The sequence below is a fragment of the Lepisosteus oculatus genome, chromosome 4 (genome assembly GCF_040954835.1).
Source record: "Lepisosteus oculatus isolate fLepOcu1 chromosome 4, fLepOcu1.hap2, whole genome shotgun sequence".
Classification (NCBI taxonomy): Eukaryota; Metazoa; Chordata; class Actinopteri; order Semionotiformes; family Lepisosteidae; genus Lepisosteus; species Lepisosteus oculatus.
This window is the reverse complement of record NC_090699.1, coordinates 50884906-50912825: the sequence shown is the minus strand read 5'-3', so window position 1 is coordinate 50912825 and position 27920 is coordinate 50884906. Positions and strand designations below refer to the sequence as shown.

At 36.1% G+C, this 27920-nt stretch overlaps 2 protein-coding genes across 11 annotated transcripts in view; both read left to right on the top strand.

Moving 5' to 3' along the window:
* Positions 1 to 442: 442 nt before the first annotated feature.
* Positions 443 to 15929, top strand: eif4e3 (eukaryotic translation initiation factor 4E family member 3). Its single transcript, XM_006630606.3, has 7 exons — positions 443 to 751; positions 10348 to 10420; positions 11550 to 11644; positions 11816 to 11876; positions 11957 to 12023; positions 12641 to 12796; positions 13152 to 15929. The coding sequence occupies exons 1-7, from the start codon at positions 576 to 578 to the stop codon at positions 13196 to 13198; spliced, it is 675 nt and encodes a 224-aa protein (XP_006630669.1). The 5' UTR covers positions 443 to 575; the 3' UTR covers positions 13199 to 15929.
* Positions 15930 to 23312: 7383 nt separating this feature from the next.
* foxp1b (forkhead box P1b) overlaps positions 23313 to 27920 on the top strand; it is a 195338-nt gene continuing 190730 nt past the window's right edge. For 6 of the 10 annotated variants that reach the window (XM_015347192.2, XM_015347197.2, XM_015347198.2 and 3 more), the window contains exon 1: positions 23313 to 23851. The gene's annotated coding sequence lies outside the window, so the exon portion shown is untranslated. The remainder of the gene's footprint in view (positions 23852 to 27920) is intronic. The other 4 variants (XM_015347201.2, XM_015347200.2, XM_015347205.2 and 1 more) reach the window with 2 other exon arrangements.

Below are 27920 nucleotides of genomic sequence, written 5' to 3'. Positions count from 1 at the left end.
AAAGGTAAACATTTTGTGAATACAGCTCCATGAGTTTTGTTAAATTCAGCCGGTCAAAGAGAGTTTCAAAATGGGTGATCTTTCTGCTGTATATATGATGCCTCACGCTTATTGTTATTGTTCTACCGAAAGCTTACGTTGAGTTTTATATGAATACTTTTAAAGGAGTGAAATGCTTCCAATGTGTGTTTTGGAATGTTGGAAGGGATGTTAGTGGTATGCGGTACAACTGCACTGATGTCCATGCGCACCGTTTATTGCATATCATTGTGGTGGGGAAAAAAACCCTACAAATGTCTTCTGTCACTCGAGAACGTACTGTAGCTTCCTCACGAACGGATGCAATGCGAGGATGTCGACGACCCCCGACCCAGCCTGCGTTCTGTAGCCCGGTGGCTCGAGCTCAGCCAGGAGCGCACGGTGAGAGGAGGGGTGACGTCACTGCGCCGTTGTTGTGGTGGTGACGCGGCAGGCGGGCGGTGAGTCAGCGGCAGCACCTCCGGACGTGGAAGTATTACTCTCACTGTGAAAATAACTCTCAGTTACTGGTTTTACACAGTGCAAAGAAAGCGAAAATGGCGGTTCCTGCAGCTCCCGACCTGCAGATGAACGCAGAAACGCAAAACAGCCCGGCGAACAACCCGGAAAACAACATTCACATCGACGAGACGGAATTGGAAAACATCACGAACAACGACGAGGACGGCACAGCGCTCCCTCTGCATTCTCCGTGGACTTTTTGGCTGGATAAGTGAGTCGGAAATGGCTTTCTATTTTAACGGTGTAATCGACGTTTTCCTGTGCGAGTGCCTCGAACAACAATTCAAAGTGAAAATCGGACTTTGGAGCGCAAACAGAAGGGAATTCGTTTCAGTTGAGTTTGTGCTGGCCTAACATGCCAGTCCCCGATGAAACTAGTGTAAGCTTTCTGTAGCTCGATTTTCGTTTTTGCTTTTGTCAGTAAAATGTACGCAAAACCGAGTCCCGTTTCATGAAGCGAGAACTGTTTTGGGGTGCTTTTAGGCAAGCCCAAGAATGTACTCAGGCCTAAATGCTCTTAAGCCTTCAGAGTATTGCAAGTACGTTATAAATCAAAAAGGATGCAGCCTAAATCTGTCAGCACACTGTTGACATGGTGCGTTATTCGGGCATGCAGAGAGAACTAATTTTAACTGTTGCACGTATGCAGCTTTACTCGAATACCGTAACGTGAGTTTTGTAAGATGGTTTGAAAAAAAAAAACTGGTGCTTTCTCCTGTTAAATTGTGTACCTGGGACGTTTCTAGTAAGTTGATCTAATTAGGACCTTCTGCAAATACGACGCAGACGCTCTAACGGTCCAAGTTTAAATGGTTAAAAGAGCATTTACAGAATTCTGTCTGGCACACCCTTCTTATTTTAAAGGCCCGATTTAAAATCCCCTGGCTTCGCCAGTGTCGGCTGTGTGGTTTGAAGTCGGACCTTTCGCATTGGGAAAAGAGGAAAGACGGGCAAGCTGATCTGAGCTATGCCCTGGACTCCTAGGCAAGATGGAAGTGTGAAAAAGAGGTCTATGAGGGGTAACCGATTGAAGAATTCGAGCTCCAGTGGTGCTGCGAGAGTCACCCCCATTAAACTTCTTCAGCATCACCGGAGAAGGATAAACTAGAGGACTCCAATGGAAACGATCTGAAAGCGGTTTGAACTAGGAGAACTTCTTTACATGGAAGTTTGGGGGGAATCTAGGGCAACCACCACAGCAGTGTGGAAGCTGATATTCTTGCTTCTTTTCAGGATCTCTGTGTCATTAGACTGCTAACAACCATTATACAGCTATACGGGCCAATTGGTCTCCTTTGTTTGTATCCTCTTTGTAACATTTTATGTTTTTATAACGTTTTGCTACCATTTTCTTCTGTTTTTCTGTATTGCCATCCCCCCAGACTTTTCATTTAAAAAGGCTATAACCAAAAGGCTATAAAAACATTTGGCCAAGCAAGATGCATAGCCTCTCTAATTAACCTTTCATTTTGTTCTTGCTGGATTAGTATGTCCTTCCACTTAAGAAAAGTTGCAAACGAGGGGTGGCTGCTTAGTCCATTGTGTTCCTTGATCTAGACCTCAGCCAGTTTTTAAATTATCTGATGAATTTAGTTTCAGTGATGAAGTTAGACCACATGATCCAGAAGTGCTTCATATGTTTTGACTATGAATATTCTATAGATCATAAATCGGTCAGATGACAAAACGTTGTATGTTTATGATCTTAAAAGTGCTTATCTTGAAGTCTTAAAATAATTATGCTTTTTGCTGTGCAACTAGCAAAGACTTGAAGAACTTTTATAGTTTGAAAATCAGTCTGTAATGTGAATGTGATGCATGTTAAAGCTGAAAGTTAAAATAATTTTTAAAAACAAAAGATTTGACTTTTCTGTCAATAACTGCATTTCTACTATAAAAAATGGACATGTAGTTGTATATTTTGCAAAATATTTGCAATGATTGGACAGAAGATGACTCTGCAAAGTTGCTTCAACTGGTGAAAAAAGTGTCAGAAATCACGAGTTCAGTGTTCTTTTACTAATCATTTTTAATTTGTTTTGTACCTTGTATAATGTTAAAGTACCGTCTATCTTGGGGAATGAGGTTAGCAGAGAATTCGAGATTAGCATGGCAAAAATGTGCTGATGTTTTCTTATGTCAGGCTGGTTGCTATTTCTAGGTGGCATGAATGCTTCTCTGTTTAAACGGTAACTTACTAAAAGAGATCTCTTGAATTTTCTTAATAACCCTCCTTTGGCATTTAAAGAAAACAGGCTTCCAATTGTTTTGGAATTTCTTTTCTTGGTCATAAAGACGATACAACTTGTGCTTATATGTTCTGTTTCTTGTTTTCATATTGCCTTATGAATTAATAATGTGCTTTTTACAATTTGTAACCACATCTTTTTTTGTCTTGCCAATAATGCGGTGTTGATTTTGACTCTCATGATGAAAATAAATTCTTCAGTCTAGCTGAATATGTACACTTTTTCTGAGTCTAGCTTTGCTAGTGTGTGTGTGTAGCTTGTGTTTTCTTTGGCCATAATTGCATCCTAAAGAGGTTAAGTAGTGACTAGATCCCTCAGCATGCAAGCTGCAGAGGTCAAGTAGAGGTTGAGTCCTCTCTGACAAACAAAAAGACATAAAACAAAATGCAGTGGTTCGACTGTGGAATCTTCTCTTTTTACCATTCAGCATGATATTAACCTCTCCATGCTTCGTCTGTAACTCTGCTTTGATTTAGCCTTTTAGATGTGAAGCTTTTCATTCCAACTAGGGGGGACAAAAAACAGTCACATGTCATGCTTAGTGTGGCACACTGCATCATCTCCATAGATTTTTAAATCCTTTTAAATACAGATTTCAGCTTTTCACACCTCTCTTCAGGATCTCCCTTTGTTTTGGACACTCTCTTACCTGTGTGCCCGTTCTCGTCTTCTCTGTCCTTTGTTCTCCTGCGAGAAGCGTATCCCTGCCAATTTACTCTCCGTCTCACACCTGAAGAGAGTTCAAAAGCTGAGCCACAGATTCTTGTTTCTTCTTCCTTCTTCTCAATGTGGAATTTTACATGTTCCTCCAAGTCGGCTTCAAATCTGGCAGTTAACTTGGCTACCCGCTGCTAATAATAATTTTATTTCATAATCATTGGGCCACTTGGCAACAATTGTCCCTCAGTGTTGGCTAACATTGATGTGTGCTTCAAAATACTAAATACATTTTTTTTGTACTTTTACAAATCCACATAATGATACTTTAAAAAATTATTTTCCCAAATTTGTCAACTTTGGTGCTCATAGAAGTTCAGTCTTTTTACATCTTCAGACAACATACTTAATCTTTCAGATAATTTCAGAAAAAAAAACAAGTTGATGTCTTAACTTCCTTATGTTTTGCAACAGAGCCTGAAGTATGACTTTAATATTTTAACAGACTGTTTTTGTTAATATTTTAAACTTTCTGTTTAAAGTTTTATGTAATACTGATAAGTATGTCTTTGTAACACTACTGGTAATCTTAAGTGTTGTCAGAGGGCAATGTGAAACAACACCAGACAGAGCTGACGTATTGTTTTTCTGCATTTTCAAAATCTTTAACTATGACTTTGGACACTGGGGGATGAATGTGTCCAGGATTTGATTTTGTTTTTGTCTGTTGATTGCACAGGCATCATGTTTCAGTACTGCTGTTTGCCTAGAATATTTTCCTCTGTTACTCTGAACTCCCTATAAACCTCAGTGTCAGTTTTCTATCACTGAGTCATGGGATCTAAAGCCCACATTATTCAGTACAACCTGGCTTTATGAATTGACTGTAGCTTCTGCTTTTCATTGTATTGAAGTACCAACACACCTACCTTTAAAATGAAATTACTATTATTTAAGCAACCTGTGTCCCAATGAGTGCAGAAGTATACAGTTTTACCTGTGTTTGAGATACTTTTATTATATCAATTGTTTGAATCTGAAAAGCTGTGGTTGTGTGTTTCAGACAGTGTGCCTGCATATAGAACTTTAATGTTGAAATGTTTGTCATCAGTTCTCTTGTACATGTGGTGAAAATCAAAAGCTCAAAGACACACTGGAGGCTAGATGAGTATAGCTAGAAAGTTGGAAAAATAAGACCAAACAGATTTGGGAACGAGTGATCAATGTCTCCTGTCAGCAGTGTTTCTCTTGCAAATACAGATGAAATAAGCAGTGCAGCCAAGATATGAATGTAAGGCAAACCACTCTTGTTACACGATGATGAATGTTTCTGTTTTTAATCATCAAATCGATCCAGCTCTTGGTAGTTTTAAAGAGGTGTTATGATGAAAAACAGTCACTCAAAACCAGAACCAATAGATAAATGGACAAATAATGGTCTTTCACTATCCCAGCTTGCATACATTTTCTTTTACATTTGTCTTAAGCATTGTTTCGGTCGTCCTCACATTGTGTTCATTTGCATCAAATTAAACTTAAATCTACAAAGTAGGTCTTTGTTAGTCTGAATTAGTATTAACATTTCAGTCTGCTGTAGTCTTTTAGATGGGGTTGTTCAGATTTTCAGCTATGAATGCTTTGTTCTGTGGAATTTTAGCACCATATCTGCATTTTATAATTACACTCAAAACTCTTATTGCATGCACTAAAATTGAAGTAACATAAATTATTTACTGTTTCAGATTTCAGGCCTTATCAGGTTGCTTTTATGTCACACTGTTACATGGAATCCTCTTTGTAGAGGAAAGTAGTTTAAGGCCACCTGCAGTGGTTAAATGGCTGTAGTCCTGGAAGTCACCCCCACCCTCCTACGAAGTGACAGACTTCTATACTAAATTTTCTGTTGTTTTGGAAAGCTATGGGTGCCCAAGGTTTTGTTCCAGCTGAGTTATGAATGATTAAATAGGTCTGTTATTTCAGTGTGTTTCCTAGCTGGTACCAGTCTCAGCTGGCAGGTATGATGTGGCATTTAAGAGAAATTAGGAGTAAAAATGGCATTTAAAAAAAAAATCATTGTGTGATAAATATATGTTGTTTAAGTTATAGAGTTGCTGTTGTTATTGTTATTATTATAATGTTTCATTGAGTTAAAGACGTTTCATTTCTGTTGAAGATCAAGGTCGCTGCGTAAACGTTTACTTCCTCCTGTACCCTGTTGTTGGTTTCTGCAATTTAGACGTACATTGCAAAAGGTCTGCAGATACTTGGCCTTGGCTTTTAGTTCATTTTTAGCTATTTCAATTTGTTTGTTATCAATAAACTCAATTTGTACTGATCAGAATGTTTCTTGAACTGTAATTTTCAAATAGTATGAACTGCTAAAGGTTTCTGTGAAAACTTTAAAAGACAAACACAACGCAGGGCAATTTATGATTGCTTTCTAAAGCTGAGTAAACTTGCATTTGCTGTCCTGTCATACTGGGATGTATACACATCAGCTTGCTTATACATAAACTTTTGTTACGGAGCCGCAGCCATCTTAAAAGAAAGGATCGACAGGGGTCATCAACCTTTATGGACAGAGTTAGCTCATGCACTTGTTTTTATAGATTTGCATGCAGTAAATACTTTTTTAATGTCAATAATACTCACATTTGCATTTTGAGCAATAAAAAAATATCATATCTAAAATCAAGAAAATAATATGCACTTCTCAGTGTGATTCTTGCCCTTGCTGAGCAGCATTGCAAGTCTCTGGGTGTTCAGTTGCTAACAGCTCCAGGTAGGACAGTGAACTGACATTATGTGTGACAATACCTGTTCACAGAGGTAATAATAATTAATAATTGCTTACACTTACATAGCGCTTTTCTGGACACTCCACTCAAAGCACTTTACAGGTAATGGGGACTCCCCTCCACCACCACCAATGTGCAGCATCCACCTGGATGATGCGACGGCAGCCACAGTGTGCCAGAACACTCACCACACATCAGCTATCAGTGGGGAGGAGAGCAGAGTAATGAAGCCAATTCATAGATGGGGATCATTAGGAGGCCATGATTGGTAAGGGCCAATGGGAAATTTGGCCAGGAGGCCGGGGTAACACCCCTACTCTTTCGAGGAACGTCCTGAGATTTCTAATGACTCAGTTTCACGTCTCATCTGAAGGATGGCGCCTTTTTACAGTATAGTGTCCCCGTCACTATAATGGGGCTTTAGGACCCACATGGACTGCAGGGCGAGGGGCAACCTTTTCTAGGCAGTGTCTGAGTGGTTTGATGTAGTGGTTCCAATTCCTGATAATTGAACCAACAGTGCCCACTGGAACATCCAAACACGTGGATGTTGTTTTGTACCCTTTTCCTCATTTATGCATTTGTTTTCCTTTCTCTTAACTTCTTTGGAATGCTCTTTAGTCTTCACAACCTGACTAATGATCCCTTAACTGTGGGGTTTTTATCCAGAAAATGTGGGAGTTATTTAATAATTCACAGGTAGAGGCCAAATTGTAAGGCAATTGTATCCTCATTAGGGCAATTGTTTTTCACCTGTGTAAACTTAGAGCTTCCGCAACACAGTGATTGAATACTTATGCAAACAGCATATTGCAGTTTTTTATTTTTCTTAAGAATATTTTCAAACATAAAACAATGTCACATTAAAATAATTTTGAGTTTCAGTGCTTTGAAATATAAATATTACAGAGAACAACATTTCAATGTAGGATTTGTATGGTATCCAAATGCTAAGAGCAGTGAAAATGCCACTTTCTTCAACCAGTCAAATTTCAGTGGCAGACTTTCAGCAGGTTGTGATAGAGATGCTGTGATTTCTTTCAGTAGTTTCAAGTTTGTTTCATAGATGTTTCCTGAAACGTTGAGTTCCACAGCAATTAGTAAAAATGCTTTGTTTTCTGTACCTCACTACGGCATGTTTGATAGACTCAGACTTCTCTGCGTAAAGTGTGTGTTTTGTCTGAAACTGTTGTTGGACACTTGATGTGTAACAGACAACTCTATCACAACAGTGAGCACAAACAGCACGGTATTGATGTTGAACAAAACCAAATCTTTCCAAAGGTGCTGAAGTGAGCAAACATCTAACTTTGCTTTCCTAGTAACTGCAATTTTGTCCAAAATGTTTGACTTGACAATTAACAGTGAAAAATGTAAGCAGCAGCATGAATTGTAATAATCATAAACTTTATTTTATATAGTGCCTTTAAAGGTGGCTTCTCAAAGCACTTTACAGAATGACAACAACAATAAATAAAAAGAATACACAAGATAAAACACAATTTCAAATTACAGAGGAGACTGTGGATGGTGGTACTAAGAAAAGCAGAGGGGTGAAGAATGGAACCAGTTAAGTAAAGGCTTTTCTGAAGAAGAAGATTTTGAGTCTGGATTTGAAGGAGTTTAGAGAAGTTGACTCTCTGATATCCTTGGAGAGAGAGTTCCAGAGCTTGGGGGCATAACAGGAGGAGGCCCTGTCACCCATACAATGTAGATGGGCTTGGGGGACAGTAAGGAGACCAGAATTAGAAGAGTGAAGGTTGCAAGGTGGGGAGTAGGGCGATAATAGTTCAGACAGGTACTGAGGTGCCAAGCCATGCAGAGCCTTACAGGTGAGGATGAGGATTTTAAAGTCTACATGGAATTTGACCGAAAGCCAGTGCAAGGACTCCAGGATAGGAGTGATGTGATCATTTGCACTAGACCTGGTCAGGATTCTGGCTGCCGAATTTTGGAAGTACTGCAGTTTGTTCAAAGTAGATTAAGATACCTCAGCGAGTAGAGCATTACAGTAGTCAATTCGAGCGAACACAAATGTGTTGATCGGCTTTTCAGCCACAGTTAGTGATAGCATAGGGTGTGGCCTAGCGATATTTCTGAGGTGAAAAAAAGATTGCGAGCTTTCCTGTGAAAATAATAGACTAGCCCCGCTAAAAATAATGTAGTAAATAAACTAAGTGAATCATTTTTTTCTACACCAATTAGCTTTAGATAGCATGCTGCTGAGAATTTCAGAACAGTCAAGCATTGTTTCTTTTGTAACTTAATTTCTTTGTGGTTTATTAGTCATTTATTCCTGCTAAAAATCCCTTGGCATGCCAGTAAGGGTAAGTTCTAGGACTTTGTAGAAAAGTAGATGGCTCCTTTCTCTCTCCACCTGAGTTTTCAAGCCAGTGCCCCATTATGGTGATAGGAACATTGTGCTATAGAAGGTGCCATGAGTGAGATGTAAATTTCAGTTCCTGGGTGCTTGGTTATTGAAGTCTCATGGTACTAATTCTAAGAGCAGAGAAGTCCTGACTGAATCAACATGAGGTTTTTTCAGTCTGGCCTATTGAAGATTCTTTACAGTTCAAAAGAGGTTATTTCTCATATCTCCATCTGAACTGCTGTTTAGTGGCCTGCTGACACACCATGGCTGTCTTGCGTGGTCTGGGTGGGGTGCTGCACTTCATTGGTGGTAGACAGTGGTTTCCTTTGAGATGCAATACAACAAGTGTGAGGAATGGATTTGTGCGTATTGTGATGAAGATAGACCGACAACTGAAGCTACGCAACAGTACATTTCCCTTAGAATGTCCATGAAAACCATCCTGGGATAAAACCGAAGTAGACAGTAATAATGAGCCCTGTGAGTAAGACATAAAGTGTACTTCAGAAACTAGTAGTGTTATGGCCGTTACAGATGATAATATGAGGCTAGTGAATTCTGGACTCTTGTTTCTAACATTTTATTAGCACCCTCTTGTGGTATATTTGATGATCTAATAATTTGATGATCTAATAATATGTACTGTAGGTGTTGCAGAGCACTCTGTCATACAATTAAAAAAGGTAAGGTCCTCTTAAGCACACTTAAAGGCTTACAATTTAGTATTTGAGATAATTAGGCCAGGCCCATGTTTTCCATTCTGACTGATATTCTTGCTGGACCTCAATCTAATATGCATTAGCTAGTCCATGTTTTGAAGGTTTAACTTTGGCTTCTTGCCTTGATCCTTACCAGGAACAGCAGACTGAAAATGGATGGATCTAGGTAGTATCTGTGTAATGGGCCCTAGTTTAATTGTTTTTTCTAGATCACTAAGTTCCCCTCTTTTGGCTTAGATGATCTCCAATATTTTAACCTGTGATTTCTTTTTTTTTCAGTCTTTTGAAATTGCACCCAGAGTGTTTGAGAGCTTTATCTAGAAGAGAATTCCCTCTTGTTAACAAACTGGATTGATCAATAAATCAATATCTCATGTTCCCGTGAACTGTAGTTAATTTGGCATTTCCTATTTATATCTGGACAGTAAACATTCCACATCCTAAATGACACTGTCCTCGCTTACCCATTAAGTCAATGTGTTCACTCACCTTGTGTTATATTGTAAAGGAAGAAAAAGAAAAGTTTTTCATCATTTGCTTAGTTCAGTTTTGTGCGCAACTAATATGTGCACAAGTCTGCCCCCTAGTGTGAAAAAAGTATTCCTAGCAAAGCATTGTTTTCTCCTAGTAGATCATTTTCTTTAAATAAGGGATTCTTGTTTCCTTGCAACATTAATATGTTGTCTAGGCTATTTTTCTAAACCAGTACTGACAAGTATTACAAATACCAAAGTATTATAAATCAGTTAGAATGACATTGTAATATCAGTATTTTTCTCTTGAGTTTGATCGTTCTGATTCTCTGTGGTGTTGTGCCAGAACTTGAGATGCTTTAGTCAAGTATTGTTCGAAGCACACACTACATGAATTTCATTCTCGTTTATTGCAGAGCCACATATGACAAATGAAGGTTTACACTAAATACCACAACAGTATAGCCAGGACTACACTGACTACAGAATTGCCCTATGCTAATTAACAGTTGTAAAGTGACGATTTTTTATTTTCCTTAGGTCATTACCTGGAACAACGGCTGCCGAGTGTGAATCCAACCTTAAAAAGATCTACACGGTACAGACAGTGCAGGTAAGAATATATTAATAATAATAACATCACTTTATTAACCCTTTACAATTTCTTGCATTGTATGTGAATTGTCTTTTCACATACCCAAGCTTGCTCTCCATGAGACACACAGACACACAGATAGGGAGAGAGCCTGGGATCAGAGCGCAGGGTCTGCCCTGGAGCAGTTGGGGTTACGGAGTAGGATTCCTCTGCCGGCTGCGGGATTTGAACCGGCAACCTTCTAGCCACAGACGCAGATCCTTAGCCACAGAGCCACTGCTCCGCCCATATCTTGTATTTCAAGTAAGAGCAAATAGGTGGGCAGGATTATTAGGTTCGAAGGTGTTTCTGCAAGTGTTCCGATTTGAAATTCAATTTAGACGTTTGTGTGTGTCACAAAAATAAAAAGGAATGAATGGATTTACATTCAGAATGTAGGCTTGTAGGCAGAAAGTTCCTTCTGATTACTTCCACTGGATTGAAAATCGGTAGCTGTGACTCAGAGCATTAAAATAAGATGATCTGAGACAGTTGTCATTTCCAAAAGAGGTAGTGTATCCTACAAAGAAACACAACATATTACCACTTTGCAAGAGAACAATTAAGCTCAAAAGCTTTTATAACTAATAGTAAATTGCCCTGTCTTCTAATTTTAATCTACATCATCCTGGTTAATGACATGTTAATGACAGCAAACACCTGCAGTACATTAAGACACTGTAACTCTTTGTGGATTTCAAGGGGGGGGTCCAAAGTGTGCAAACAGTAAGAAAATGGTTAATTAAATAGAAACAATAAGTCAAAAGGATAGCAAACGAGCAAGCAGAAAAACAGCTAACATTTACTAAAAACACCAATTGTGAAACCTGAGGTAGAGCTTTACTTCATTGCAGTGTTTTTTCAAAATGTGTGAGTCAAAGAACTGTCAGAAGAAAACTTTGGAGCACAAGCTAAACTCAACAGGGACGTTTTTTTAATGTTTGCTGTGGTGCTCAGATGAAACCAACTTTAAAGTAAACATATCTTTCCATTTCTTACATAGTCGTATATGAAGCAGCTTGTACACAAAGTTGTGAACCTTTTTAAATAGGAAGCTAAAACAAATTGGAATTTGTTTCTTTCTCTTACCATTAAAATCTTTCTTTAGAGCTTCTGGAGTGTCTACAATAACATCCCTCCAGTGACAAACCTGCCCCTGAGGTGTAGTTATCACCTAATGCGTGGGGAAAGACGACCTCTTTGGTAAGACTTCTGCACTATTGTCATTTTTGCACTAGAAAGGTAAATAGAATTTGAACTTATTTTCCCAGCACATTGCTGACATTGTTAAAAATAGTTAACAATTAAGCCATAAATAAAACTTACCATCTGGAAGTCTGAAACATTTTCTCTGTTGTAATTTTTGTTTTCTAGGGAAGAAGAAAGTAATGCCAAAGGTGGGGTTTGGAAGATGAAAGTTCCCAAAGAAAGCACTGTATGTGTATATTTGTTTATAAATTTGTTTTTAACCACGTGGATAAAAAACAAGTGTTTATTGTATGTATTTTGTTTCAGGCTGCAGTCTGGAAAGAATTGTTACTTGCCACCATTGGGGAACAGTTTGCTGATTACTGTGCATCAGGTAAAAGAAAAATAACATTTTAAAATGGCATTTGTTTCATAAGAGAGTAATATAAATGTGATGGTTATGAGGGGTGTTGGTCTAGGGTTTTGGGTTTTGAATGGCCTGAACCATACATCATCGTGGTAACCTGTGCATCCTGTAAGCAGGTTGTATTTTGTAGCAGGAGAGGTGGGTGTGGCTTATATAGATATTTCCTGTTCTATATTTAAAACTTTTTATATATATATTATATATATATAGTTAATATGTATTATATTTGTTATTTTATATATATTAAAATATATATTTATATATATATACAATTGTATATATTTTATTAGTATATATGGAATTATTTTACTGTCAACACATATTGTATTTGTACAAATGTATGTTGTATTTGTATACATTTCAAAAATGTTGAAATAACATTATTCCGTAAAATTCCAGCCACACTCCAGACCACTTGAGAAGATATTTCAAAAACGGTGCAGGTTATGGGAGTTTTTTTTAGTTTTGTGAATTCAGACACAATATGATATGAGTGTATAACTCATATAATCATATGAGTGATTGCACACTACAGTGAACCTGAAATGATACAATGCTCACAGTCAGTATCTCTCTCTCTCTAGAAGATGAAGTAGTTGGTGTCAGTGTTAGTGTTCGGGAGCGAGAAGACGTTGTTCAAGTATGGAACGTGAATGCTTCTTTTGCAAGTGAAGCTAATATTTTAGGGAAGATCCATGAGCTTCTCCCCCACATATCTTTTAAAGCTGTATTTTATAAACGTAAGTATATTGAACATAGCATTATCTATTTCTGTGGAATTTAAATTGACATTTCCCACAAAGGTTTTGGCTTTTGTGAAGCAAATGTCTCACATTAAATGCTTTTATTTAACAAAGTACAGTATTCTGATTCTTGTTAAGCAAAAAATGTGAAGCTTTTTAAAAATATGAAACATTTAACAAGCTACTTAATTTCCCATTAAAATATTATAAAATGAGCAGGGTGAACATATAGTTATACAGAAAGTTGCAAAATGAATGTAACCCTGTATTTCATTTATTAGTTTTATCTTTGCATTAAAATTAAATATTTGTGTTCTTTTAGTTTAAAACTGAATGTTATTTTGTTTTTCAGCTCATGAGGAGCATCACGCTTTTGAAGGAGGGCGATCAAGACATTAATGTCCTGTACAAATCTACAGTTTTTTGGATACACTTCAAAATACCGTGACATTGATTACAATGTATTAACACTGTAATTACAGTACCCTGTAATTTATGTGGTATTTACACTTTGAAATACATCTATTTACATAATCAGATGACCAATAGTGTAACAGCATTATGTAATTATTAACATAAACGAGTTGCAAATATAGAATACCATGCTATAAGCTTACACTTACAGTGTGATTTCTGGTTCAGTCATAGGATTATTACGTGCAATTACATGTATTAAAAAGTGTAACTACAGTGCAATATTGGTAATGTTTAAAAATGTAGATACACATTTAAACTTGAAGTAATACACATTGCTGAAGTAAAATGTACGTAATGCATTTACAATATTGGTTATACAATTATTTATGTAATTACATGTTTTTCAGTGTAAATATCACATGATTACAAAGTAATTACAGTATTATTTCACTACTGTCTCTCTATTTTGACGTGTATCTACTTTTTTGTTTGTGAGTTGAGCTTAGAAACCAGACTGGACTTCTTCATAGCCTACACACTACGGTAGAATTTTTTTCTTTACTTTGAAATGATTTGTGGTAAAATAAGAAAAACAACCATCTCTGCTGATAAAGTGTAAGATAGGTTCAAAAATATTTTAAATAACTTCATCCTGTAATCCAAATCCCAAAAGAAAGCATGTTTCATATTTTCACTTGTTCATTAACTGCAGTAACTTGAGAAAATAGCAGTTGGAGAAAACTAAAGCTTTTATTCAATTTGGATGCTTAAAGGTAGTGGAATTTTAAGTGCTTTTGATATTATTTCATTTGGCATTTTCTTCATCTACAGTTTACTGAAAAGTTTTTACTGGTTTGCAATGTAAGATATCCAAGGGGTGTTTTACAATTAACACTTTAAACCAGAAGTGCACATTACACAGAATCTGCTTCTTTTAATTGATCTGTAATCATTTGCATTTTTTGCTTTCAATCATAAATAATCTTAATAAGCATTCCTAGAGTGTTCAATAATGTGGATAGTTCCTTGGTCCCATGAAAACAGTTCACTTCACAGCTTCTTTTAATTTCAAGAAAGACACTGCACTGGTTTTCATTATTTCAGTTGCACTGTATGGGTTTTTCTTTTTGTCTACTGTGTTAACAGTATGGTATATCGGTTTATTCTATGTGTGGTGCCAATTGATTGTACATATTTTTCAACAGTATCTTCAATATACACTTAATGATTTTCTAGTTCATGTCAAGTGTACTGCTATGATTTTCAGACCAGAAGTAAGTTCATTGTTAAGCTGTGATATTGGGAAGTTTAAAAAGCTATCTCATAATGCAACTGGAGGTTTTGACACCAGTAAGTACTCCTTATGTAGTTATTGTAAATAGTCCATTAGGTTTGTCCATGTTTAGTTTTCACCTAAATTATTGTTTTTTAATCCTGAGACTGCATTACCTAATTGTGGGAGCCATGTAGCATCTAATGTTCAATGCCTTAAAAACTGACACAAAGTTTGCTGAAACCTAACCCTTTTATTATGTATATATTTGAATTTGTGAAATATCCTTTATTAACAAAAAATGTAAAACTGCAGATGTTTAAAGATGAACAGATAATGACACTTGTGACAATTTGTGGCGCATATAGAATGAATATGAGGATTTTCTAATTTAAGGAATATTACATATTATGTGTTTATGGTTATGATCTATACTGGAAAGTTCCTCTTATTTTGTGTGCTGCACGTAGAATAAATAGGTTACCTTACTGGAAACTCCCCCAAGATAACATCTTCACCCAGATCATGTACTTCATAATGCAGGTCATATTCTTCTGCCATTTCCTTCTGTTACATTTTCTGCAACCGGAAGAACATTTTTGTTGTCTGCTCTCTGCTGTAATCTTTTTTTTTTTACTTGTTTGGTTTTCAAATGTTTTTGGAGACACTTGTATTGCAAATTCTAATAAATGTTCATTACTTTTTAAAAAATAATTTGATGTACTTCCAAAATGCCTGTATTATGACTACAAATCGGGGTAGTTTGTACATTAATTACTCTGTAACCAAAGAGGTGATGTTTTACATGTATGGTAGAGTGCTGCATGAGAGTATATGAATGTACACTTGTCCTGCCAGACCTATTGCTAGACCCCCATTCTCGTTCAGCAAGTGTATATTTAAGAACAGTGGTAGACAGGTTTAAGTTTTTTTTTGTATTGTTTTTGTGCAGTCTGAAGTTCTACAAAAATGTTTCTTAAAGAAATCCATACTATTTAAAATGTATTCTGGCCACGAATGTTGCGTTTTTATCCAAATACATTTGTCAAGGTTGGTTAAAGTCAGTCATGAGGCCTGTTCTTCTGTATCTCAGGTCTATCAATGTGAAAATGCACTAAAGCACAATGTTATGTTAGTAATATTTTACAAAATCAAATGTTTGGCACATAAAGCTATAAAAGCGATTCTTTCAAATGCACCAATTATCCTTTTATTAAACCATCCTTTTACAATACACAAATTGATTTTTGTCTTTAATATGATAGTGGTTTCTGTTGGAGTTATCATACTGGTTATTTTTTTTTACAGAACAGAATGGTGCCTTGTGTTCTCTTAGGGTTTGAGCCTTATAGAATGTGCTGTCTATTTGAACTTTAGTTTTTGATGAAACGTTTTTGCTTGTAGGTTTCGGAAAAATAAAATTTACGACTTTAAAATGTCTTTACTTTCACCTTTTGTTTTTTAAAATTTCATTAAATATAAGGACTTTCATGAATTTGCAGTGACGTGGAGAGAAACTAATACTTAACCGTGTTTACAATTGTACGTTTATCCTATGATTAAATCATGACTTAGGATGAAATGTTATGATTTGTTTAATGTAAAGTGTGTATCAAAATGGGTGAAGAAACAGGAGCTTAGGATGTACTGCTTTTGTATCCATTTTAAGTGAAGACTACTTGTTACACAAAAACATGGAGTAAATTGATGTTTTAAGGCATTTTATACTGCTTAAAGAATTATTGGTTTTCCCTTTTTAACTTGTCTGAACTGCAATGCTTTCTGTATTTTAGCAGAAAGTATTTTTAAATTTACCACACTTAAAACCAATTTGATCATTTCTATTCTGAGAAGTACATTATATGCAAGCCTCTCTTTATTGAGAAAACATCTTCATGCAAAACTTAAATATGAACCCCCGAGTAGTAATCACTGGGGAAAATGTGTGAACTTATTTACACTGCAAGAGGTTTTTTTTCAGGTTTTATACAACACAAAGGAATCTCAAGGGGCACGTAAGAAAAAAAAGCTAATTAGCCACTCAACTAAAAAATATTTTTTTTAAAATAAAGTGCAGAAAATACATTTTCCTGCATTGCATTAATAGCAGCAATATTAGCATCAGTAAGTAAAAATCTGCTAAATCTCTTTTGGTTTAACAATATTGAGGATCCCTTAACAAGTCCTGGAAATAAGGCTGTAAGGAGAACACCACGCATATGAAGCCAGAAGATCTCGAGATGGAATATTTGGCTACAGAAGTGTTTGCTCAAATGTGAAGGATGTTGCCAAAGATTACTTAAGGGTAATGCTATGTACAGTTACATTATAGATGTATAACCACATTAAATGTTTTTTACTTCTCCAAACAGTGCTTTCTTTACAGCATTGTGCATTCTCTTCTAGAGACCAAAGGGCACAGTACAGTTTATTTTACCTTGGAAATGGATGTACTCATTTCCCAATCCTCTCTGTAAATCATACGAGAGTAGAATGTAATGGGTGTGTGGGTTCAGTTTCCTTGAACACCTTTTCACTATTTAAAATATTTTAAGAAACATGGATTTTTGTCATGGATTAGTTTTTCTTGAGTAGTTAGAATTTCTCCCCCTTCTTATTGTATTCTGTGGATTTTGTTCATTAAAGAAATATAATATATATATAAATTAGGAAATTTAAAGCTATATGTTTAAACATTTTGCTTTGTTAATCGTAATGTTTCATGAGGATTGAAGATTTTTGTTTTTATTTTTTTCCAGAAACTCTTTACAAAATCTCAAGACACAAACTAAAGCAGCATTGTTCTCATTTAAATTAAAAGGGAAGTCATTTCTGGTTTTATTATTATTCTTTGTACGATTTGGATTATTATTTATTTCTAAGAAGAGTGGTTCATTTGGATTTCATATTTTGGTGAGATTGTTTTGGAAAACATATGTATATTATATATATAATAATTATGGATTCATATAACCCTATATTCTTTTTCTGTCATGTTTTTTTGTGAACGTAGATCACTCACACATACTGTAGAAGCAGGTATTTTAATTATCTTTGGTAATTTTGCAAATTTTTGTCCCAACATTTTAATGCCAAATTAAATGGGGTCAGATACTTTATTTGGTAAGCAAAAAAAAAACTGTGTTAGAGGTTTGATACATAAAATTAATGATTGTCTGCAAGATTGCCTTTTTAATTTTAGCCCCCCCAGCTTCAGTTTTTTTAATTTGTCTCCACCCAGTGTCACTAATAGGAACTACACCCAGACATTCACTTTCACAGTGTTTTGTAGAAGCCCATTTCCAGTAATTCGGTTTTAATAAATGCTAGGTTGTGTGTGTGTGCTCTGTCCAGTGTGCAGTCTTGCCTCATGTCCTCTGATTCAAGGATAGCTGCTGGGTTGTCACAAACTTTACCAGGAGTAAGCACCTTTCTGATCATGGACATATAGCCTCAATTTACTTTCGGGATCAATAAAGTCTTATCTATATAGTTTTAGTAAAATGAGCAAAATGTAGTATATACATACAATGTTTTCTTTCTTGACGCTGCGTGTGAAAAAGCTTTTACATCAGCAGTAATATGGATAGAATTGCTATATATTTAAAATTGTACATTTTGCCTTTTAATTATTAGTGATATTAAATGTTGTTACTTTGTGGCTGTTAGATTTCTGCTGATTCAAAAAGGAAATACAAGACTTGTTTGTATTGCCATTTTTCATGCACTGTCTTAATTTCATAAGTGACCTTTACATTTTTTTTACAACTGAAAACTGTTTTTACTGTAAATTAAATTCACTGAAGAACATTCAGTAATCTATTACCATTGTTCTTCCATATTTCAGTATGCCCTGAGCAGTAGTGGTACAATATAATTTGAAAGCTGTCCCTTTGGAAATTGAAAGTAGATTCTCTGCATTTGCTTAATTACCTAATTAACAGAGAGCTAATTACTTTGTTGTATGTGTGAATGTGTATAAAGAGGATGTTACATAACCGATAGCAATCCTCAATTAGTTTTCTTTTCTATAAAAGAAAGCCTACTTTATCAAAACCCATGGCCTAATCCTGGAGCATCTATAAAGTCATACCTACAGGATGTCAAAAATGATTCAGACAAAAAAAATATTTATGTTATGCTCTCTTGGGCAGCCTAGTGTGATGCAAGCAAGGAGATAATTCAAATGGTTCTATTGAATTTTCATTTTGTATTTAATTGCTTTTAAAGGAATCATTATTCACATAGTTTATTATGATTTATCTTTCATATTTCCTGTAACATACAGGGAGTACTCTGTAACAGTCTCTAGTTTTAATTTCAACATACTTATAAAATATGCCCGATACAACATTTAAGCAAGACAGCATTTGCAAACTGAGGTGAGTTTATGAAGATACAGGGAAGTGCTCTTGTTTTCTTACTGTAATTTTGAACTTTCTGTAGTAGGTTAATTCACTTTATTTAGTACTTTTCTTTCTAAATACCAACACACAGAATATTGCTTTTAATGCCATGCGGTAATTTTGTAAAATGTGTAGATTACTTCAGACTTCTTCGTCTTTTTATGTGCATTTATCTACATATCATTAAACACATTTTAAATGGGAAAGGAGCCATTTTAACTTCTGAAAATCCTATTTTTGGTACTGGTTCTGTTGCAAGGCAAAGATTCCTTTTAATGTTGATTGGATTAACCAATGTTTTCAAATGCACACTGAACAGAAATAAACAGCACTCTAGGAAATATATTTGACTTTTTAAGTGATCCTGACTAATCAAGGTCAGAACTCCAAGTTCTATCATATTTAGGATATTTATAAAGTTAAAATGCTACTAATTTTGTGCTGGACATTTAACCATTGTCAAAATTCTGTTATGACACTTCGGCAAAGAAACTCTTTGTCTGCATATACTTTATGCATTTGTGTTGAAATATATGTTTAATCAAAGGCAATTAATAAGTAACAAATCCTATAAGCTCCAGGATTTATTTGTTGCATATTTAGAGCCTCTCATGACACACATGAGACACAAATAATATTTACATGCCCAATTAATGGAAAATATAACTGAAAGGTTCTCCTAAATGCAATGTTGGTCTTGGGTTTTTTATGCTTGTTCCTTTTGGTATAGTTGTTACTGTGAGATTTTTATATAAATCACAAGCGTCATTCCTACACTATTTTAGTGAAAAAATATTTTTTTTGTTGTTTTATCAACTAGAGGGGCACTAAAATCCTTCATTGTTCATAGCTAACCATTTCAGGAAGCAGAACATGAGATATTTGGTTCTGAAGTGTGCAAGACTCACATTTGCTTTCTGGTTTGACTTTTCTTGTGAAACCTGCTTTAGAAAGGTTGAGTCTGTGTTGCACAGGCAGGTCTCAGGGGTGGCTGCGTGGGACATTTCTCTCTCAACATTTCATTGTTTCCTGGAAGTACAAAAATAAAGTGATTTCAAATTCATTGTAGGCAATCAAAACCCTTACCTGGGCTGTTCAGCTGCCATACTGCAAGTGGTTTACATGGTAATCTTCAAAGCTTTCCGATCAAGAGCAAAATTTGCTTTGCATTTTCTGAAAGTAAATGCAAAAGCTGAGAGTTGCAGATCTTGAAAGATACAATGGAGGCGTGGAAGGATAGAATTAAAATATATAACAATTTATTTTTTCATTTCCATATAGTTTGGGTATTTGAACTCTTTGAAGGTCGGAAAAAAGTAAGCAACTTTTTTTCTGTAATAAAAGGCATGGGACATTCCTTACATTTTAAGTCTTGGTTTTGTATTTATCAATTATTACAAGGTACTTTATGTTGCAGTTTTTATATGTATTTTTATGGATATACAACTGGTTCTGTTAAAATCTCTAGTAATGCTATCTTTTTATAAATATTCAAACATTACAAAATGTTCCTGGCATGTCCGTATTAGTTTGTTAACTGGTAAATATCCACTGAAATATTGCGAGCTAAAATATATAATATATTCGGCAATTTTCAAAGCTGTTTGGACTGAAATAACTGAGCTCTCATCTTACCAGTGTCAAATAGGGACTGCTTGCTACCCACTGTAAAAGCAGCCATTTAGAACGTGGGCAGACAATGGTAGGACTTGCATTGCATTCCACGGTAAGTCTCAGCTCATCATTAATTATTTAATGAACGTTCAGCAGCAGGCTCAACTAATTCAGACTCAATTAAGTGAGAACAGCAGTACTTAGGTGGAAGTCCTGCCATGTACTATAGAAGAGTACAATACAGTACAACAGACAATAGTTTACATTCATACAGTGCTTTTTAAACAGGCATCACAGAACTTTACTGCGACAACTGAAGACATCAATGGCCTCAACACTGAGCACTGTTCTGTTAGAATTTACTCAGCTGACCCATCACATCATACAGGGTTTTTGAAGGGGTTAATGACTGGTAGATGAATACAAGCCCAAAGAGCATTGCACAAGATCCTTTCCATGATTTGATGGTTCGTTGTGGACACTGCCTCGAACAAATGGGAGAAGCTGGGGCAATGTTTGCACAAGTCCAGAAACACAGAAACATGCGAAAACACGCACCGGGCATTTGGCAGGAGGTGTAGAACATGACGAGGCGTGCTGAGGCATCGGTGTGGTTCTTATGCAACTGAGATTGCAAACATGTGGGGCCTGGCTGGTGGTATTCACTTATGCTGTCTGCACTTCAGCATTATCCTTCACATTGAACGTTCATTAAATCTCAACACTGCCAGATTCAACTCCCGTTGTCAGTCTGCACATAGTCTTCAACTCCAAAGACAAAAGGTAATGTGATAATAACACCAATAAAAAAAAGTATTGATCTTGGATAATTTCTGCATCGGCATTAATCTTGAATGAGTTAGGGTTTTACTTCACTGCTTGCAGCAGCAGAACAATACCTTTGTTTATAGGGCCTGAAAACAACGCATTTGTTTCTTTTAGTATAATTCTACCTAGATGAATGTACCAAGTTGAAATAATCATGCTTGTACTGAGATTCAAGAAGTCTTACTTTGTAAATAGCAGGAAGGGAAAAGGGAGACTGTGATCAACACTCAGAAAGTAGGCCAGCAGAACTGTCTTATTGTATATTTAACGCAATAAACCTTCATACTTTTCCACATGAACAACAAGACGATGGAAAATTTAAGACACGGTCATTTTTAAAAGACATAACCATTATGCTTTTCTTGCTAGGACAGGCTTTGATTTTGCAAGCAAAGTGATGGATAATTCCTTATTATGACAATCACTTCAAGGAATTGTGTTTCACTCAGTTATGTTTAGAAGATTTAATCAATGAAACACACACAGTGCCCTAACAAATCCAACATTTGACAGGTCAGAGCACTTTATTCCAGCAGAGGCGTAGGAGGAAACATTCATTGAAGGTTACAGCAAAATGATACCACAAATTACAACAAACCTTTTCATCTTCAGTTTGATTTGTACTTTTAGCTAACATTTGTGGGGATGGTCTATAATATTTCTGAAACTGTTTAACTCGCCATTTAATACTAGATAATAGTCAACCAATTTTTCAATTCAAATAAAAGACCTATAGTAAAAACAATGTCCTATATTATGTCTGTACATATATATAAAAAATAAATATTTTGAGTTGGAGGAGCGTAATGACTTTTGAATTTCTAAGGCACAACATGTTTCCGCTTTTTAAGAAAAAAATATTTTGCGCTGGAAACGGTAGAATACTAGACTGCAAAGTATTACCTCAGGTTACACTGTAATCGAAAGGTGGCGCTCTGTACCCTACAAATAGTACTGCAGGAAAGTTAAGAGGGAGACTTCGCTCTCGTTGATGTAGCCCCATAATAAATTTACCGTCTTTTAATAATTAAATGAACTGTGCTTTTCAGTCCTTGATCAAGGACAGTGAGACTCAAAAATATTTTAGTTGAGTTTTAGATTAATGTCGCTATCGACAAGCGCTAATCGGACTACTGAACCGACCCACAATCATTTTCTTCTAGGGGGAGAAATGAGTAATTTGTAATTAATGTTATAATGACTTCACACCTACGAAGTTTATTCTTCTGCCTTCGATGTAATGTGCCATAACAGTGGATGCTGTAAGGAGTACGACCGATTTATCCATATGTTCATCATGTTTCATATTTCAAACATGGGTAGAGACTACATTTTAATCTGCACAATATTGAATGGGGAAAAGCAAGTAACCCAATTTGCATAAGAAACTGCTGAATTGAACATTGCTACGCCGAATGCTACTCATTCCTGAATACACAACTTAATATTCTTAAATTGTTCTCGGATTCATACCTATGCATTATGAGTAATATTTAAAAAAATACTAAATGATATATCAATTATTGTTGGCTAAAGAGATTAAACTTCACAGTTCTGTACGCAGTCACCCGTAACATGTATCAAATAGTTCACCTTGCTTAAGAAACCGCCTACATCATTTCAACACCAAAAAAAGCCGGACTATTAATAGGGAAGTTGCATACTTTCCTATTCTTGCCGAGTTACAGAAATTAAATAAACATCCTCTTAACCCCCGCATTTTTCATGGCGGACCCCTCTGAAACATCATGAATAGTTTCCTGAAGATGGTGTTAAAATAATGCCATGTATCTCTCCACCAGTCTCGAATAACACCCAGAATTGGCACTGTTTTCTACTTCCTTGCACATGGGTCTGTCCTTCTAGTGAACTTTCACCTCCCGAACTTGCCTCCTTTCATTGGACAAAGTGTAGGGAAAAAAAAGAAAAGAAAGCTGCTTTTTGCTTCAATTGTAATTAGCTTTTAGGCACTTTCACTTTTTTTAACAATCGCTTTTCACTAATGTCTCCCACCACCTCCCCTTTTTTTACTTCCATAAACGCATTTATGTTCACGGCTCGACTTTAAAGCATGTTGTCATTTTAATTGGAACTGAGTCCCCGTCATTTTTTTTCTTTTCTAGATTTTCAATGAAGATCTGCAATGAATGTTGTTTACCCAGCAGGTGGATATGACGTCAGGGACTTGGAACATCAAAAAATAACAACATCCAAATCCGCGATTCCCCTTTTCTTTCAAGGCGCATTAAAATGTAATATCATCACAAGGAGCTGGGCTTCAGATTCGAGGCAGATCGCGGTGTGAAACTCTGGATTCTTGCTCGGAAACAGTGCTTTCCGTGAGCCATACAGAGATTGCTTGTTGCAGCTAAAGTTAGTCCCCCAAGCGGAGTAATATTGTTATTTACTGTGTGGTTGTTGCATGCTTTCTTGGTACACAAGATCGCATGTGTAGTTGATTGTTACAAGCCCAGCAAATTATCTTCTGCGTTGATCAACCATTTTTCATACTCGGTAAGTTGGCAAATTATTTTCTTCTGTTACTCTCGTTTGTAAGAACACAGAGCCGGCTTCCCCTCTCGCATGCTCGTTTAGTTTGCCTGTTTTTCGCTTTGCCCCCTTGTTGTTGTTATTGTTTTTGATGGCGAAACAAACAAACAAACAAACAACACCAAAACAAATTTGCATGAGAGCGGACTGACTACTTGTCTGTCTCTCTTTGTTGCAGGGGTTCAGGGGCGATGTTTTTCTTGAGCGTGACAATGGTAGCGCTGCTATCGATACGGTAGCTCCTACTTTTTTGGGGGGAAGTTACCAAGTTGATCTTATTTTTTCTCATTCCTTTGGGCACGGAAAGCGAAGTTAATGTTCACAAACAGTGTCATCTAGGCATGTAGGGAGTGAAATGAACTTTTAATAATAAACGTGTATGGGTTGCACGCAGAACCGTAACTTCCTAACTTTAGAAGCACACACTGGACAGAGCTGGGTAGGGTGGTGGGTGCTGTGATTTGCTTTTGGGCTACAAGTAAAGAAGTTCGTCTAATTCCCCACGTGTTAACTTTTAAAACCGCAGACATCGCTTATGCTTCTGTATTGCATTCATCAGAGTAGGGTGTTATAACTTTTTTAAGCCATGAGCGTGAGTGTTTCAATACACGAACATTTGTCAACATGGTGCGATTAGAAGTGGAGAATGCCTTTAATAGTTGGATAGGGGTATATCTGGTAAAAGCGCGTAGTCTGGATATGCATGCTGTCCTAAACAATTCGGTATTGGTCGCATTTCATCATCTATTTAATTGTACTTGTAAAACGATCACCACTATTTAATTCATCTTCGCATTTCTTAAGTTCGGAGAAAAATACTATTAACTGAATGTAGAGTTTTCGCTCACGTTTTCGTAAATTTACGCTTTCGACCGAGTTGTTTTCAGATCAGAAAGTTAGTAATGTTCTTTGATAGATTAACTATGAAGTTTTATGAAAGAGGGCAGCATTATGCATTTACTTATTACACATTTAATGCAGTAATAAAAACGCATTCATATGCTAAACATTATACTTAAGTACATCAAATACATGTATTCAGTTTAGGGATTTAGTGAATGTTAGCTCTCTATAATGAATCAGCCCATTCGTATTTATATATTGCTTGAGAAGAAGTTTCTCAGTGTTCATGAGCATATAGAGAAGAAACAAACGTGTAGTGTTTTTTTTGGGGAGGGGGGGATTCTTGCTTTGAGTAGTTGTCTCATGCTTATTTACAGTAAAATGTTATTTTGATCGCTTGTTTTTTTGCAGTTGGGGATAACATCTTTTAACCAACATCAGGGAAAATATAACTGAACTGCCTCACCTTGAAGATTTTTTGGGGAAAAGTTCTTCGCATTCGGAAATGTTTTGACAATGGCTAATGGCGCACATTTTACACTGTTAAAACATACTATTGTACGTAAGAAGTTTAAATAAAGGCCCTTGCTTTACAATACATTACTTTATAGGAAATATGGCTCTGGTAGTTAAAGTGTTTTACAGTGTTTAATTGTACATATTGCATGATATCTCCTGTTTTAAAGCTTGTGGTATATACTTGTCTAACAGGTTTGGAACGTATTAGAAAATAAAAATCTCATTTCTGTACATGGACTAGTCTGTCAGCGGTACAGTACGAATTCTCACGCAGTATCATTTGCAGGAAGAACATTAAGTTTTTGAAACACAATACTGTCTTACATGAACGTGGATATTCATACCAGTTTAAGCAGAATATGTATTAAGGGGCTGAAGACCTGTTTTGGCGTTGATAATGTTTTTAAAAGCAAACCTTCAGTCGGAAACAATGCTATAATTCAATCGGACAGAACTGTGAGGCAACAGGAGTTTTGTTTTTTCATTCTTCTTAGGTAGAATATTTTGATGTATGCTAGGACTTTATTTTATTTTTTTACCTTTGAATATTACGTTCGCCCTTTAAAAATCCTTAGAGGGGAGTTCAGACATTTTTGACAAAACAATAAAATAATATTCAGAATACTTATTCTTGCTATTTGGCCAACGTGATGTACTTTTCCAGATAAATCAGACTAAGTGTAAGGCAGAAACAGTGTTAAGAAATTACAACCTTAAAATTTCCAAGAACAGATAGAAGAAGATTTTAACAGTGTTGGGTGTTTTTTTAAAAGATGTAAGTTTAAACATTGTTTCTAATAATTGTCAAGTATAGAGAATTGTATATTATTTCTTGTATGCAAATATTTACTAGTGTTACCTCAAGGAAATGCCAAAATACACAACACAATGTATCAGGTTTAAGAAATGCAAAACAAACAACAACAAAAAAACCCAAATGCACACAGAAAACCTAAAAAAAAATCTAAGAGAAAAAAACCCTACCAAATACTCCTTGCCTAGCAGAACCTGGTTTAAACCGTATTGAAAAAGCAGGCAACTGCGGCTTTAACATCTTGCATTGGCAGAATTCCTTTTTCCTTGGTCTTTGGATTAGTCATTGTCTGAGAAAAAACACTTTTTGTAGGAGAAGTAAAGTAAACAGCCTCCAACAAGCGAACCTTGACAACCCAGATTAAGGAAAACACTGGAGATCAAACAAGACTGCTGCTGGGCTGTTGTCAGGAGCTGCCTCTCTGAAAGCTCCAGACTATTTGAACAGGCAGTAGGGTTTGTGTGCTCACTTATGCAGAAATGGACCTTCGCAAATGCTGACCCATGTTTAAAAGCCAGGGTGAACTTTCTTTAAAACTTTACAGCTCTTGTATTTAACACAACCAGTGCTGCACTATCACCTTTCAGTGCGGATTCCTGAACATGAAACACATTTGACAGGAGACCGAAGAACAAATACACTGTGCTCTTGTCTGTGAACATGCATTCCGGCAACTAGGACTGTTTTCTGTTCATACAGGAGCTCAGTTCTGCTTTTTGTGTGTGTGCAGAATAGCTTCAGGCTCAGTACTGACTGGATATTGTAATGTAATGGCCATCTTGGATTTCTGTTTCTGCAGGGTGAAAAAAAGACTAATGTAGGCATTTTTGATGTCCTTTATATTTTATTTTGCTCGTTCTTAACTTAATGAAATTTTACTTTCTGTCAAGAGTGTGCACTCAATAGTAACGTTAAGAGTGTTATTGACAGCTCCAGTGCATTTGTAGCACCGATCATTTGTGATCATCCTTACTGAAGTCTGCCTTCATGAAACGTGTTGAAATATGCAATGTATTGACAATTTTACTGTGTTTATGTTTCTGAAAAGTCTTTTTTTAATTCTGGATTATGTATTTTGATTTGTTCATCCAAATCAATAAGGTAAAAATAAAGCTTGACATGAGCAGCAACTTTCCATGCTTCACGTTGTTGTTTATTTAATAGCTGGCTTTGGTCAGGAATTACGATGTGTATTTATTCACTTTCCTTGCACAATTGACTAGGTAAGAGAGAACCTAGGCCTATCTTGCTTTATTGACTGTGGACCCGAAGGTCAAGGAAACTTTAATTTAAAAGAAAAAATCTCTGTGATTGAATTTCTAAAAACTAAAAATAGCCAGGTACTTTCTCTGAGGGTCATAATGTTTACTAAACACAATAGTGTGGGTCATACTCCAAGGCAAGTGATCCTTGCTGTGGAAGTAGAGACCAAAAGGCTTAGGCTTACTAAATCTTTTGTTACACAGTGACTGAAGTGCTGAATTCATAGCCTATGATGCCGAGGAAGACTAAGAAGTTCTCTTGTTTCGGATCACATAACTGGCACAGTCCTTTTCTGTATTTTTCAGCCTCCTTTTGAGTATATCTGTTTTGTTTCAGTGGACAGAGGTTGATTCTATTGCTGATACTGCAAAGGTTTCTGCAAATGAGACATCTTACATGATACTCGGTGGCAGAGTTATTGTATGGTGACTCTACAATTCTGACAGCTAAATGAAGGTTAATGTTACTGGTATACAAGCATAGGAGATGTTACTAACCTAGTTTGTAATGGTTCACACACTATGCCTGTTTATAGTATGTTGTTCAGAGGTTTGATCTCTGGGCTGGGCTGTTTTCCCAACAATTATTTACTTC

What these genes read in the sequence shown, in the direction of transcription:
- eif4e3 (XM_006630606.3), top strand. Translation starts at nt 576, where the DNA reads ATGGCGGTTCCTGCAGCTCCCGACCTGCAGATGAACGCAGAAACGCAA. An exon ending in ACACGGTACAGACAGTGCAG is followed by an intron (nt 10,421 to 11,549) that starts GTAAGAATATAT and finishes ATCTTTCTTTAG; the next exon opens with AGCTTCTGGAGTGTCTACAA. An exon ending in GGGGAAAGACGACCTCTTTG is followed by an intron (nt 11,645 to 11,815) that starts GTAAGACTTCTG and finishes TTTGTTTTCTAG; the next exon opens with GGAAGAAGAAAGTAATGCCA.